Source organism: Dipodomys merriami, unplaced genomic scaffold (genome assembly GCF_024711535.1).
Source record: "Dipodomys merriami isolate MVZ:Mamm:240054 unplaced genomic scaffold, mDipMer1.0.p SCAF_392, whole genome shotgun sequence".
Classification (NCBI taxonomy): Eukaryota; Metazoa; Chordata; class Mammalia; order Rodentia; family Heteromyidae; genus Dipodomys; species Dipodomys merriami.
In genome coordinates this window covers 518,151-532,616 of record NW_027205515.1, presented here as the reverse complement: position 1 = coordinate 532,616, position 14,466 = coordinate 518,151, and the positions used below count along the sequence as shown (strand labels likewise).

At 49.6% G+C, this 14,466-nt stretch overlaps 1 protein-coding gene across 1 annotated transcript; it reads left to right on the top strand.

Moving 5' to 3' along the window:
• Nucleotides 1-719: 719 nt before the first annotated feature.
• Crabp2 (cellular retinoic acid binding protein 2) lies at nucleotides 720-7,127 on the top strand. The gene is made up of 4 exons (XM_069990252.1): nucleotides 720-956; nucleotides 5,139-5,317; nucleotides 5,518-5,634; nucleotides 6,657-7,127. Exons 1-4 carry the CDS (start codon nucleotides 887-889, stop codon nucleotides 6,705-6,707), a joined length of 417 nt encoding a protein of 138 aa, XP_069846353.1. The 5' UTR covers nucleotides 720-886; the 3' UTR covers nucleotides 6,708-7,127.
• The last annotated feature ends 7,339 nt before the right edge of the window (nucleotides 7,128-14,466 follow it).

Here is a 14,466-nt window from a genome sequence, read left to right as displayed (position 1 = left end):
GCCTCGCGCCCTCCGGGCTCCGGCTTAACCCTTCCATGTCCGCCTGCTGCCTTTAGTGAGTGAAATGAGTTGCCAACGGTTCTTTTCTAGGATCCACGGAGACCACCACCCGAACCCTAAGCCGGGCCGGGTGTTGGGGGGCGGGGGGTGGGTGCACCTCCCCTCTCAGCCTCGGAATCATCCCAGGAGGGGGCGCCGTTGCCCCGTGTTCGGACCCCACCACGCCGGGGTTCCGCGGTTTCTCTCTGAGTTCGGAGCTGTCGGATCCGGTTCCGGTTCCCGTGGAGTCGGGGCTCGGCTCCGGCGCTATCTAGATCTGGGGTTCACTCTAGTGGGTTCAAACCTGCCCCCCCCCCAGCCAGGACTCCGATGCACCGAGTCAGGTTGGGGACTAGTAGGGGGTTGGCAAAACGTGATCCCCGTGGTTCACCCTGCAAGATGTGAGATCCAGCCTCGGGGCCCCCGGCCTGGCGCCCGCCCCCTCCTCTCTCCAAAGGCGCAATTCGAGGGCGCGCGACCTATCCGGTTCCCCAGCCACCCATTGGCATGAGAGAAGGTTGTCTTGGCTCCCAGAGACCCTTAGGCTCACATACAGGACTAGAACCAGAGACTGGGTTGGAGGGACTCCGAGAAGACCCCCAGGTGGGGTACGGAGGCGGAGCGGGAGGCGGGGCCACCCCGCTCCTGGGCCGGGGCGGGCCGGCTCCTGGTATAAAAACTGCCCGCGCGGGAGCCCAAGCCAATTTTGGGGTTGTCCTCCAACGTGTCTTGGTTCCTGAATCTCAAGATCCTGCAAAGGCAGCAGCAGAGTAATTTTCGACTAAAGGGCTCAGTGTCCAGTGCTCTAGCCGAGGAACCTAAGGGAACCACCACCCACACCGCCACTATGCCCAACTTTTCTGGAAACTGGAAAATCCTCAAATCCGAACAGTTCGAGGAATTGCTCTTAGAGCTGGGTAAGGAGGAGTTGGAGCGCCCAGGAGGGGCTAGGGGATTCTAGAATCATTGGGGATGGGGAGGTAGGGACAAGAAAGAAACTCGAGATCAAATCATCGGGGTGGGGGGTGGGGGTATCGGAGCCTGTATCCACAGACAGAGAAATGGACGGGACGTCTGGGTCCTGAAACACTGGAGCTGGACCCCTAAAATCTGATTTTTCCAATGGGGCGCCCACCAGAGCCGGCTCTAGCGGCGACTCAGAGCCTGTGAATCAAGTAGAAACCAGAAGCACGAGGTTGGTCTTAGGAGCAGGATGGCCCGTCTCAGAGCCTGGACCCGCTGATCAGGGCACCTGGCTCTCTCTGCAGTTTAGACACTGCTGCTGGGAAAGCTTCTACATCCACGCCATGAACCTAGGTGTTTCCTCGGCTGATCCCTTAGGAGACATTCCAACTTTCTTCCTATTCCCCCAGCAGTAGCCTAATCCCAGGGACGGGGTCTTTACCCTCTAGCCCAGGTCTCCCCACCAGGTGGTCCAAAGCTAAAGCATCCCCTGGGCCCGCTCCCTCCCTCTCCTGCACTTTCCATTTTCTTCTCGCCCCCCTTCCCCCCCATTTGTGAGACAAATATTTTCCTACTGCAAGCAGCTCCAGAGTCCTAAAGTCACTCTGGATAATTATCACTTTCTTGGATTTCAACAAATGTCTTTGTGTGAAACCCCAATTCTTTAATTTCCAAAAGCCTGGGTTCCTGCCTCCCTTTACAGCCAAAGACCAGCTGCAGCCCAGTGGTTGTGTGTGGGGATGGGCGGGGGTTAGAAGGGGGGCACTAAATCCATCCAGATTACCTTTTGTGCTTCTAACTTTCTTGGCCCACCTATTGCTGCCTCCTGGGGTGGAACTGGGCTAGAGGGTCTGATGAAAGGAAAGTGCCAGGATTTAGTGACTGGGGAGACATTTGGGAAGAAATGGTTATAGACCTCAACAAATGGGAACAGCCCAAGCTTAACTATGGCTGAGCACACTTGTGCATGAGTGTATGCATGCCTTTGTGTGTGTGTGTGTGCTTGGAAAAATAAGGGGTCTGTAGAATAAGTCTGGACCTAAAAAGAGTGCAGTGAGGGAGCAGGGATTTTGGTCTTTGCTTGTTTTACCTGTCATCTAACCACATTACTTCTTACAATCATGTGAATCTTCCTTGCTCTGCCCTTGCTGAAAAAAGAGATGAAAGGGTAGAAATTTTTCCTTTTAGGAAGTCTATTGCCACTCCCTTTTCCAGCTGTTCTGGATTCTGCCCTGAGGTGGTGGCCTGGCACACCCCCAGACCCCAGCTGGAGAGTAAGGGCCAACTCCACTTTCTGTCTTCAGGCTGTTTGTTCTCTCTGCAGGGTCTCTCAGAGCCACGTGCCCTCCCCATGCCCTGCTAAGGGGCAGATTGAAAACAGACCCAGTAGATAAACACTGTCCTGAGTCAGCCAAAGCCTCTGAGCCAGGCCTCCAGCTCCACAGGCACCAGGGACTGGTTAGAAGATGTGTTCTCTGAACCCAGTCTTGCCTCTGCAGACACCTCAGTCCCTTCTTTCCCCTAATCCTATTCCTGGGTCCCATCTGGTGGGGAGTGCTCAGTAATGGGGGGTATTTATTCCCTCTGGTGTGAGAGCCATGAATCACACTGCGTCTTTCTGTTCCTATTACTGGAAAGATGGTTGTTAGATAACAGGATGGACTTCCCAGTAGGAAGAGTGAAGTGGCTTCTTTATCCAAGAAGATATGGTGAAGTATGTCTCCTAACAAATCCAATGGGCTTGGAGATCTCAGGTATTTCTCCCTGGACTTAGATCAGCAGCCTAGAACTGGGATTCCAGGCCTCCTGAGTGGCAAGACTTCTTCCCTTTCCCTTCTGTGTGGAATAGGGTGATTCTGCTTTGGTGCTGAGGGAAATGAGGGTTTGTTCCTCTAGGGACCCAGACCTGCAGGAGGTCCAGGAGGTTAGCCAGCTCAACCCTCCTCCCTTCTCTTATTGTACCAGGGTTGGGGAGGTGGGTCATAGACAACCTGGCTGGCCAGAAGATCTTCCTTTTGCTTTTCCTGGCAGAGAGATGCCAATCCTTTTGTCTACTCTTCATAACTGGAAGCAAAGAAGGGGTCTAAGCTGGGAAAAGGCATGGGGGTATCCAGAGACTGAAGCCACAGAGGCTGATTGAAGTGGCTGTTCCTTCTCTCTTCTCAAGGCAGGACAGAGTTCCCTTGAAAAGAGAGGGGTGGGGGGAGGGCACAGAATCAATGGAATATGGGTGAAAGCGTGCAGCAGCGGAGCCCACTGGCTGCACTGGACACGAGAGTGGAACACGCAACTCATGGGCAAGATGAGAGGGAGGGAATAAGAGAGAATAAGGGAACAGATTGTACTATGCAAAAGGAAGGAAATGTTCTTATTACCTGATGTATGTAAAGCTAACCCTGCTTAGAAAAATCTCAAAGAGAGAGAAGGAAGGAAGGAAGGAAAGAAGGAAGGAGAGGGGCATAAGAATCTTCTAGATGGGCTGGTGAGCCATAGTGTGAACTTTTTCTTTCTTTTTCACTTTTTTTGGTGGTAGTGGTCATGGAGCTTGAACTCAGGGCCTGGGCACTGTTCCTAGCACTCGTCCACTTTGAGTTGGTTTTGGAGTAGTCACTTGTAGATGAGTTTCACAGCCCTGCACTGGTGGCTCACGCCTGTAATCCTAGCTACTCAGGAGGCTGAGATCTAAGGATCGCGGTTCAAAGTCAGCCCAGGCAGAAAAGTCCCCATGAGACTTTTATCTCCTGCTAACCACTCAAATACCAGAGTGGAGTTGTGGCTTTAAAGTATAGAATGCTAGCATTGAGCAAAAGAGCTCAGGGATAGTGCCCAGGCCCTGAACTCAAGCTCCATGACTGACCAAAAAAAAAGTCTTAACAGACTTTTAAAGCTCAGGCTGGCTTCGAACCGCAATCCTCAGATCTCAGCCTCCTGAATAGCTAGGATTATAGGCGTGAGCCACCAACGCCTGGCAAGTAGTTGTTTCTGGAGAATAGCAAGGAGCCTGGGGAAGCCAGAGGCCCTGGAGTCAAATCCAGTAGGCTGTGATTTCCTCCTGTTCTAAGCCCTCTTCCAGAGTGGATGATCTTGGGCAAATGGCATAACCTCTCTGAGCCTCAGAGGTACAACAATGGTACAACGGAAACACTTCTTCAAACTTACTGAATGAAATATCTATTTAGAACATAGAATTCAGTGCCTGGCACGCCTTTAAATTTTTAGAAAATTAGTAACTATTGTCATTGTTGATACTATTTTCACTACTTAAAAAGAGAAAAAGAGCTGGGCACAGATGGCTCATGCCTGTAATCCTAGCTACTCAGGAGGCTGAGATCTGAGGATCGTGGTTCAAAGCCAGCCCAGGCAGGAAAGTCTGTGAGATTCTTTTTTTTTTGGGGGGGGGGAAATCTGAGGTTCAAAGCCAGCCCCTTTGAGAAAGTCTATGAGACTCTTATCTCCAATAAACCACTAAAAACTGGAAGTGGCAGTGTGGCTCAAGTGGTAGAGCACTCGCCTTGAGCTGAAGGGCTGAAGGATAGCTCGGAGGCCCAGAGTTCAAGCCCCAAGACCAACAAAAATAAAATAAAATAAAAGAGAGAGAGAGAGAGAGAGAAAGAAACAACTACTTATCTCTTTCTGTTGAGAATCCTGCTCCTTGCTTGAGGGGATGGGTGGAGATTGGGAAATGAACACCTGCCTAGCACCAGAGAGGGTGAGTAGCTAGGGCAGAGAAGGAATTAGCCTCTACTTTCCAGGTGTGCCCTACACATGGGCATAAGGAAAGACCTAGTGATTAAACTTCTCAAGCCAGGATAGAGGAAAGCCTAAACTGAGGTAAGAGGAGCCATGATGAGCCTGAAGCAGAATCTTTGTTGGGTAAGGGGATGGGGGAGGTCCCTGAGAATTCTGGGGGTGAGGAGCTGGGCTTAAACCCTAGCCATCTGATGATTCATCAGAGGTGGGACCATAGTCAGGAACAGGACTTCCAGGGGACAGGACTCTGTGCCCCTCCTCCCTAAACCTTTCACACCTGTATCTCATTCCAGGTTCTTTGCTGCTGCCAAGGGCAGCACAGGTAGGCCTATTCAAGCTATCTCATAGGCAGAATGTGAGACAGGTGTCCCCTCCTTTCCCCATAGGGGTGAACATCATGTTGAGGAAGATCGCCGTGGCTGCAGCATCCAAGCCAGCAGTGGAGATCAAGCAAGAAGGGGACACTTTCTACATCAAAACCTCTACTGCTGTGCGTACCACAGAGATTAACTTCAAGATTGGGGAGGAGTTTGAGGAGCAGACTGTGGATGGGAGACCCTGCAAGGTGAGTGCCAGGAAGCTTCCCTCCAGGTCCTAACATCTACTACTCTGCCTCCCACATGCCACTGTTCATCCAGCTTTCCTACATGATTTTCTCTATGTCCTATGAAGTCCCTGAGCAATAGCGCCTGTCTGTTCCTTATCCCACTCATTTGCTTGGCCTCCATGATGGTTTCAGCTCACCTGGCCCCCTCTCCCTTATAGAGCCTGGTGAAATGGGAGAGTGAGAACAAAATGGTCTGTGAGCAGAGGCTTCTGAAGGGAGAGGGCCCCAAGACCTCCTGGACCAGAGAACTGACCAATGATGGAGAGCTGATCCTGGTGAGTCCTACCCATTCCTAGCCACTAGCAAATCTCTGCTACCTTTGCCGTTTATCTGGGAGGATCCAGGGTGCAGGAGACTCAAGAGCAGCCATGGCTGGTCTTCCCTTCCCCCTCACTAAGCCATCCATCTCCCATACAGTGTGAATTAGAAATGGTGTCCCTGGGCTGGGAATGTGGCTTAGTGGTAGAGTGCTTGCCTAGCATGCATGAAGCGAGTCCTCAGTACTACATAAACAAGAAAGCCAGAAGTGGCACACTGGCTCAATGGTAGAGTGCTAACCTTGAGCAAAAGAAGCTCAGGGGCAGTGCCCAGACCCTGAGTTCAAGCCCCAGGACTGGGGGGGGGAGGAGAATGGAGATAAGAGGATTGGGGTCTGAGGCTATCCCAGAGAAAAGTATGACCCCCTATCTGAAAACTGTAAGGACTGGCTCCATTGGGAGAACATTAGCCTAGTAAATGCAAAGCCCTGAGTTCAATCCCTAGTAACACTAAAAATATAAAAAAAGAAAAGAAATGGGGTCCTTTTTGTGTGGCTCAGACACACACTGGGAGACATCCTTGGCCCGGCCAAAAGAGTGGGCTTCTACTTGATTGCTGTCTCCTACCAATGATACTTGGATATTCTTGGACCAGTTTCTTCTTGTTTTTGTTGCTTTTTGTTGTTGTTTGTTTATTTTGGTTTGGGTGTTTTTGTTTTTTGGTTGTTTGGGTTTTTTTGCCAGTCCTGGAGCTTGAACTCAGGGCCTGAGCACTGTCCCTGAGCTTCATTTCCTCAAGGTTGGCACTCTACCCCTTGAACTACAGTGCCACTTCTGGCTTTTCCTGTTTATGTGGTACTGAGATACCAGGGCTTCATGCATGCTAGGCAAGCACTCTACCACAAAGCCCAGTTCCTTCCTGTTTGGACTTGGAGTCCAAGCTGTATGCCTCCATGCAACTCTTCTCCCCTGAAGTCAAGAGCCATGTCTCCCTCAAGTCCATGTGCCTAGCAGGCTAACAACTACTTCTGTCCTTCCAGACCATGACAGCAAACGACGTTGTGTGCACCAGGGTCTATGTCCGAGAGTGAGCAGCCATGGACCAAGAGCCACCTGAAGCCCATCTCTCCCGCCCCCCCCACCAACCCACTGCTTCAGAGCCCCCGTATAGCCACCACTGTCCCTTCCACACCCATTTTATAGCTTAGCTTTCCCTTTACTCCTTCACTCCTGTGGGCCACTGGGATACCTCTTGTAGGGACTTTTGTTCTTTGACCAACCCCTCCTTTTCTTTTGCCACACAGAGAGGGGCAGGTTGCAGGAGCCCAGACCACACCCCTTCCGCCATCACTCCCCTCCCCCAGGCCAGCAGTCTAGCTCCACACCAGCCTAGAGTCTCTGCTTCCCTCCAGGGAGGTTCTGAGTAAGAAGACTGTCTTTAATTTCTACTCTTTGTTCCTGTAGCCTCCATGGTTTAGAATATTTATTTGTTAATTTTATTAAAAGGTTAAAAAAAAAAAACTCTCTCTGGCTCATTGGGCAGGGGTAACTAAGCATCAAGTTCAGTCTTGCCTGAAATGCAGTGTGAAGTGCAGTGAACTCACACTCCGTGGCTGGGCGGAGAAAGTTGCCTCCTCATCCTCTGACCAGCACCTCTTGATCTGTGCTGAGTGTGTCAGCATTACCTCCCCTTCCGCGTCTCCAGCCCCTGCTCCCCGGAGCCTACATCTCCTCCTCATGGTCTCTCAAGTGCACTGGGCTCTGGGGAGCAATTCCATCTGTTCCTGTGTCCACACAGTGTTCTCTTCCAATTGTCCCTACTCTCCTCTAGCCTCAACCTACGGGTGCCCTACACTTGGCTTTGGCCTCCTACCTGGTTCCAAATGAGTTTATCAACACCCACAGCTTGGCCTGGCTCCTGACTGGGTCTCTGGGCAAGAAGTCTCCTTCCTGCCTGCCAACACCCAGTGTACTGTCCTTTCTCCAGGTCCCCACATGTCCCACATGCCCTTGCATCCTGCCACCTTCCCCTTAGCCTCTACACTTAGGTCGACACCAAGTCTCCCCAAATTCTATCATGATCTCCCTCAAATTCCCCTCCTTCCTCAGCCACTGCACTAGACCTGCCCTGGGTGCCACCCAATTCACACAGCAGCAGCCTCCAACTGGCTTGCTGGTTCTGCTGTACCACAATGGCGTGCCAGCAAAATGAGCACAGGTGTAGGAAGAAGAGATGTTCAAAACCTGGCTCTGCCATTTGTGACTTGTATAACCTCAGACAATTTCCTTAACTTCTCTGAACCTTTTTTTTTTTGCCAGTCCTGGGGCTTGAACTCAGGGCCTGGGCACTGTCCCTGAGCTTTTGCTCAAGGCTAGCACTCTACCACTTGAGAACCACAGCACCACTTCTGGCCTTTTCTGTTTATGTGGTACCAAGGAATCAAAGCCAGGGCTTCATGCGTGCTAGGAAAGCACTCTACCACTAAGTCACATTCCCAGCCCTCTGAGCCTTTGTTTTTGTGTTTTGGTGCTGGTATTGGGCAGAATCTTGACACTGTCTTTTAGCTTTTTCACTCAAGGCTGATGGCACTTGAGGCACAGCTCTACTTCCAGCTTTTTTGATGGCTAATTGGAGATAAGAGGCTTTCAGACTTTTCTGCCTGGGCTGGCTTCAAACTATGATCCTCAGATTTCAGTTTCCTGAATAGCTAGGATTACAAGCATGAGCCACCAGCATTGGCTTTATTTTTTCTTGACTAAATAATATTTCACAGTATGTACATATATATATATATACCATATTTCCTTAATCCATCCATTGGTTTTTAGACACCTCAGCTGATTCCACAGTTGGGTACTGTGAACAGAATTACAATAAACAGGGTATATTGGTTTATTTTCCTTCAGAAATATGTCAACAAGTAGTTTGGAAGGGTCACTAGTAGGTCTGCTTTTAGGGGTTTTTGTTTGTTTGCTTGCTTGTTTTTGAGAACTTCTACACTGATTTCCATAGTGCTGGTACTAGTTTACATTCTCAACACAGTGAATAAGGGTTTCTAACCCCCTTCCTCATCCTTGCCAGCATTTGCTGCTATTGTTTTCTTTCTTTTTTTCTTTTTTTCTTTTTTTGTCGGTCTAGGGGCTTGAACTCTGGGCCTGTGCACTGTCCCTCAGCTCTTCAGCTCAAGGCGAGCGCTCTACCGCTTGAGCTACAGCACCACTTCTAGTTTTCTAGTGGTTTATTACAGATAAGAGTCTCACAGACTTTCCTGCCTGGGCTGGCTTTGAACCGTGATTCTCAGATCTCAGCCTCCTGAGTAGCTAGGATTACAGGTGTGAGCCACCGGCGCCCAGCTGCCATTGTTTCTTTCTTTTTTTTTTCTTTTTGGGTCCAGTTGTGGGGCCTGAACTCTGGGCCTGGGCAGACTAGTGCTCTACCGCTTGGGACACAGCGCCACTTCCGGCTTTTTTCTTTTTGCTTATGTGGTGCTGAGGAATCGAACCCAGGGCCTCAGGCATACAAGGCAAGCACTCTACCAACTTCCCAACCCCTGCCATTGTTTCTTGATGACAGCCATTCTGATTGCAATAAGATGGAATCTTATTATATGGTTTTGTTTGCTTTATGCAGGGGGGGTTGATGGAACTTGTGTTTGAAATTAGAGCCTCATACTTGCTAGCTGGTGCTCTACCACTTGATCTATACCTCCAGATCTGCTTTTTACTGGTTGGTTTAAAAATGGAATCTAGTGATCAGCACCTGGCTAATTTTCATTTCTTTTATGACTAGGAATGTTGGACATTACTTCAGGTTATCTGTTAGTCATTTGTATTTCAAGAGGAGGGAGCAAAAGAGTTGAAGTCCAACAAATAGTGAGAACTTATCTCAAAGAGTAAAATAGGTGGTTATACTTTTCTGATCTGTTCCTGTACAATTTTGCTAGGAAGATACTTCAAAACATAAGTTTATGGGAAAAGCAAAGGGCCTGGAAGTGGGGGAGGGGGCAGCTCAGTGTTAAAAGAATGTGTAAAGCCGTGATCCCTTCCTGGGCACACAAAAACATAAAATAAAATCAAACAAGAGGGCTGGGAATGTGGCTTCATGGTAGAGTGCCAGCATGCATGAAGCCCTGGGTTCAATTCCTCAGTACCACATAAACAGAAAAGGCCAGAAGTGGTGCTGTGGCTCAAGTGGTAGAGTGTTATCCTTGAGCAAAAGAAGCTCAGGGACAGTGCCCAGGCCCTGAGTTCAAGCCCCAGGACTGGCAAAAAAAAAAAAAAAAAAAATCAAACAAGAAAGGAAACAAAAGCTGGGCACCGGTGGCTCACACCTGACATCCTAGCTACTCAGGAGGCTGAGATCTGAGAATCAACTATTCAAAGCCAGCCCAGGCAGAAAAGTCCATGAGACTCTTATCTCAATAAGCCACCAGAAAACTGGAATTGGCGCTGTGGCTCAAGTGGTAGAACGCTAGCCTTGAGCTGAAGAGCTGAGGGACAGTGCCCAGGCCCACAGTTCAGGCCCCCGACCAGACCAAAAAAATAAATAAAAGCTGGAAGTAGAGCTGTGGCTCAAGTGATAGAATGCTAACCTGAAATTAAAAAAAAAAAAACAAAAAAACAAAAAAAACAAGGGGCTGGGAAGGTGGCTCAGTGGTAGAGCGCTTGCCTTGCATGCACAAGGCCCTGGGTTCGATTCCTCAGCACCACATAAGCAAAAGAAAAAAGCTGGAAGTGGTGCTGTGGCTCAAGTGGTAGAGCGCTAGCCTTGAGCTGAAGTGTTGAGGGACAGCGCCCAGGCCCAGAGTTCAGGCCCCATGACCGGACCAACAACAACAAAAAAACCAACTAAGGAACAGTATCCAGGTCCTAAGTTCAAGCCCCTCTACCAAGTCACACAAGTACACACACACAAGTCATGACCTCTCTACTTCCTGCTTCACTACGTCATTCAACAAGGCTTACCACCCTCTCCACCCATTGGCACTCAGTGATTCTCCCAGCTGAGCTTCCTGCATAGCTTGAAGCAGCCTCTCCCTCTGTCAGTATCTGCACTGACAGTCCGTGGTCACGCTTCAAGGCCTCTATGGCAAGGGAACCTCCACTCCCTGCAAAGCCAGGGTGCCTGAGGCTAAGTCTTCCCACTTCTGCCCCATGAGGGGTCATATGCTTCAGAGGGCAGAGGCCCAGGGCTGGAGAGAGAGGGGAGAGGCCTTGGGAAGTGAGCCCCCCCCCCAGCAGAGGGTGGGGGAAGTGAGTGAAAAGTATACTGAATAGGTAGGTTTCATAAGTAGCTGATGAAGAAAACACCACGTGCTATTCAGGCAGGAGAAGTTTATTGACCGAACTGCTGCTCCCACCATGCATGGTGGAGAGGCATGGCTGGAAAGGAAAAGGGGGTGAACCACCCTGGGCCAGGACTTACCTAGGCCAGGGACAGGAAGAGGTATGGCCAGGTGGGGGAAAGGTGTGACCACACTGGATCCAGATGTGACCTCTCAGAGTCTGGGACCCTCCTAAGGTTAAATGGGAGGCATGTGACCAGAGGTGGCCCAGGATGTGACCTAGGAGGAGGGGAAGGTGACTGCTTCCAGGTCTGCCAGTTACCTAGGTAACAGATACTGGGCAGATACTTAGCCAAGAAGTAGGGAGGTGTCCTTGTACAGACCTTACAGTGAGGAGCTAGCTCTTCCATTTACTCATCCAACTGTTGTTTTACAAGAGCCTCCTAGGAACTGGACACCTAAGCTCTAGGAACACAGAAAAGAGCAAAACTATACAAGCTCTCCAGCCTTATAGGGCCTTTATTATGGAAAGCTGGAACCTTGAAAAGTATACTTAGGAGGAGAAGGGAAAGGAGGAAGGGAAAAAGAATGATAGTGATTTTGTGAGACAGTGATATATATATATATATATATATATATGTGTGTGTGTGTGTGTGTGTGTGTGTGTGTGTGTGTGTGTGTGTGTGTGTATGTATATGAAACCAACATAGAAAACTTCAATGAAAGCTATTGATCAATGGAGGCTGGGGGGGGGGGGGAGCTTTGTGTGGGGGTTACTAGGAGGAGAAGGTTGAGCCAACAGGGAGATTGAACACTGTTGAAATAGATTGTTTGCAATTATGACAATAGAACAATGAAACTTGTTGAAATTGTTTTGGGAAAGGGGGAAGCAGAGAAGGGAAAGTAATAGAGAGGCTGAGATGGACTGGAATGCACTGTGAACATGTGTGGAAATGCAACAATGAACCCTCCGTAATAATATAAGCTAATAACCAAAAAGGACACCAGTAACCACATAATTGCTTATTATGGTGCTAGGGTTATGGAGGGAAAGCATAACCGGGAGAAACAAAGCAAACTTTGTTTTGAGGGGACTTGGACTCAGGGCCTTTCAATCTCACAGCTGTCATTTTACCATTTGGGGCACACTTCCACTTCTGACTTTTCACTGGTTAACTGGAGGTAAGTCTCTGCCTAGTCTGGCTTCAAACCACAATTCAAAGAACTCAGACTCCTGGTAGCTAGCATTATAGGCCATCAACTACCAGTGCACAGGGTAGAGAGGGACTGAGGTGGCAGGAAAAGAGGTGCTTATTTTTATTTTTTATTTTTTGGTCCGGTCGTGGGGCCTGAACTCTGGGCCTGGGCGCTGTCCCTCAGCTCTTCAGCTCAAGGCTAGCGCTCTACCACTTGAGCCACAGTGCCACTTCCAGCTTTTTTCTTTTTGCTTATGTGGTGCTGAGGAATCGAACCCAGGGCCTTGAGCATGCAAGGCAAGCGCTCTACCACTGAGCCACCTTCCCAGCCCAGGAAAAGAGGTGTTTAGAAAATGTGGGAAGGGCTGGGAAGGTGGCTCAGTGGTAGAGCGCTTGCCTTGCATGCATGAGGCCTTGGGTTCGATTCCTCAGCACCACATAAGCAGAAAAAAAAAAGCCAGAAGTGGTGCTGTGGCTCAAGTGGTAGAGCGCTAGCCTTGAGCTGAAGAGCTGAGGGACAGTGCCCAGGCCCAGAGTTCAGGCCCACCACTGGACCAAAAAAGAAAAGAAAATGTGGGGAGTGCCAGGCTGCAGTGGTTCATGCCTATAATCTTGGCTACTCAGGAGGCTGAGATCTGAGGATAATGCTTCAAAGCTAGCCCAGGCAAGAAAATCCATGAAACTCTCATCTCCAATAGAGTACTCAGAAAAAGCCAGAAGTGGCACTGTGGCTCAAGTGGTAGAGTGCTAGCCTTGAACACAAAGAGGCTCAGGGACAGTGCCCCAGGACCAGCAAGAAAAAGAAAAGGAAAGAAAGAAAGAAAGAAAGAAAGAAAGAAAGAAAGAAAGAAAGAAAGAAAGAAAGAAAGAAAGAAAGAAAGAAAGAAAGAAAGGAAGGAAGGAAGGAAGGAAGGAAGGAAGGAAGGAAGGAAGGAAGGAAGGAAGAAAGAAAGAAAGAAAGAAAGAAAGAAAGAAGCCAGGCGCTGGTGGCTCACGCCTGTAATCCTAGCTACTCATGAGGCTGAGATCTGAGGATCGCGGTTCAAAGCCAGTCTGGGCAGGAAAGACCGTGAGACTCCTATCTCCAATAAACCACCAGAAAACGGGAAGTGGCGCTGTAGCTCAAGTGGTAGAGCGCTCGCCTTGAACTGAAGAGCTGAGGGACAGCGCCCAGGCCCAGAGTTCAAGCCCCATGACCAAAAAAAAAAGAAAGAAAGAAAGGAGGGAGGGAGGGAGGAAAGAAGGAAGGAAGAATGTAAAGAGCAGAGAGTCACAGGTAAAGGCTGTGAAACAGAATCACAGGGGTGGGAGGGGGTGGGAAGCGGGGGCACCAAGACGCCAAGGCAGGAGGTGCTGTGAGGCTGACTGGCGGGTCAGGGCTGGCTCCTGCAGCCTCTGGAGGCTATACTATATGTTTCTTATTTCATTCTAAAAGCAATGGGGGAGGGAAGCAATAAGAAGCCACCAAAGGATTTTTAAAATGGGGTGTCATTTATTAATATTTTTAGGCATTCTCTTTGGCTGCCAGGTGACGATGGATTGGGGAAAAAGAAGAATAAAGGAGTTGCTGCAGGAGGCTGGTGGGATACCTGAGCAGAGTGGAGAGAAACATGATGGAGGGTTCAGAGAACTATGGGAGAGGATACAGACTTCTGGAGATGCACGAGGCCTGAATGGGAGGAGATCAGAGAAGGGGCTGTTGAGAACGGCTTTGAGGTTTCTGGCTTTGGTCACTGTGAGGCTGGTGGTGCCGTTCTCAGAAATGGAAAAACGAATTCTGTGGGTTGGCTACAGAGCTGGGATTGTTTTGTTTTGTTTTGTTTTTTAATCTAGAATCGTTCAGCTTCCTCTCCTCCTTTCCAAGTCACCTCTGTCCACCTCATCCATCCTGGATTCCCAGACAGCTCATCCAGGCTTCCTGCCCGAACTGTTCTCTTCCCTCCTTATCCTAGCTCCTTACTCTACCCTGCCCAAACTGGAGGAGCCAGAATTCAGTTTGGTCCAGAGCATCCTTTGGAATGAGGTTATTGAGAAAGGCAGAGAGAGGAGAGCTCTCTCTTTTTCTTTGGAGGTCCCTGAAGGTAGATGCTACTTGTTAAATTGGGGGCCAAGGCAGAAGCTGGACTCCCTGCTCCCCTTTCCCCCTTATCCTGGGCTCTGCTTCTCCAGTTCCCTCCTGCCTGCCTGCCTGCCTGCCTGAGGTGACAAGGAAGTTTCTCAAGAGAGGGGAGATTGAATCAAGGAGGGGCCACCTCACCCTGCCGAAGAACCATGAGAAAGTTCCTCCAGCTTCTCACCTCTGGGAGGCCCTCTTGGCCTGCTCTTCTGTTACCTAAGTCTTTTTCAGTAGTTCATTTGGTAGAAAATGC

Coding starts and splice junctions, on each gene's coding strand:
- Crabp2 (XM_069990252.1), top strand. CDS start 887: ATGCCCAACTTTTCTGGAAACTGGAAAATCCTCAAATCCGAACAGTTC. Junction 5,318..5,517: donor TGGATGGGAGACCCTGCAAG/GTGAGTGCCAGG, acceptor TCTCCCTTATAG/AGCCTGGTGAAATGGGAGAG. Junction 5,635..6,656: donor ATGATGGAGAGCTGATCCTG/GTGAGTCCTACC, acceptor CTGTCCTTCCAG/ACCATGACAGCAAACGACGT.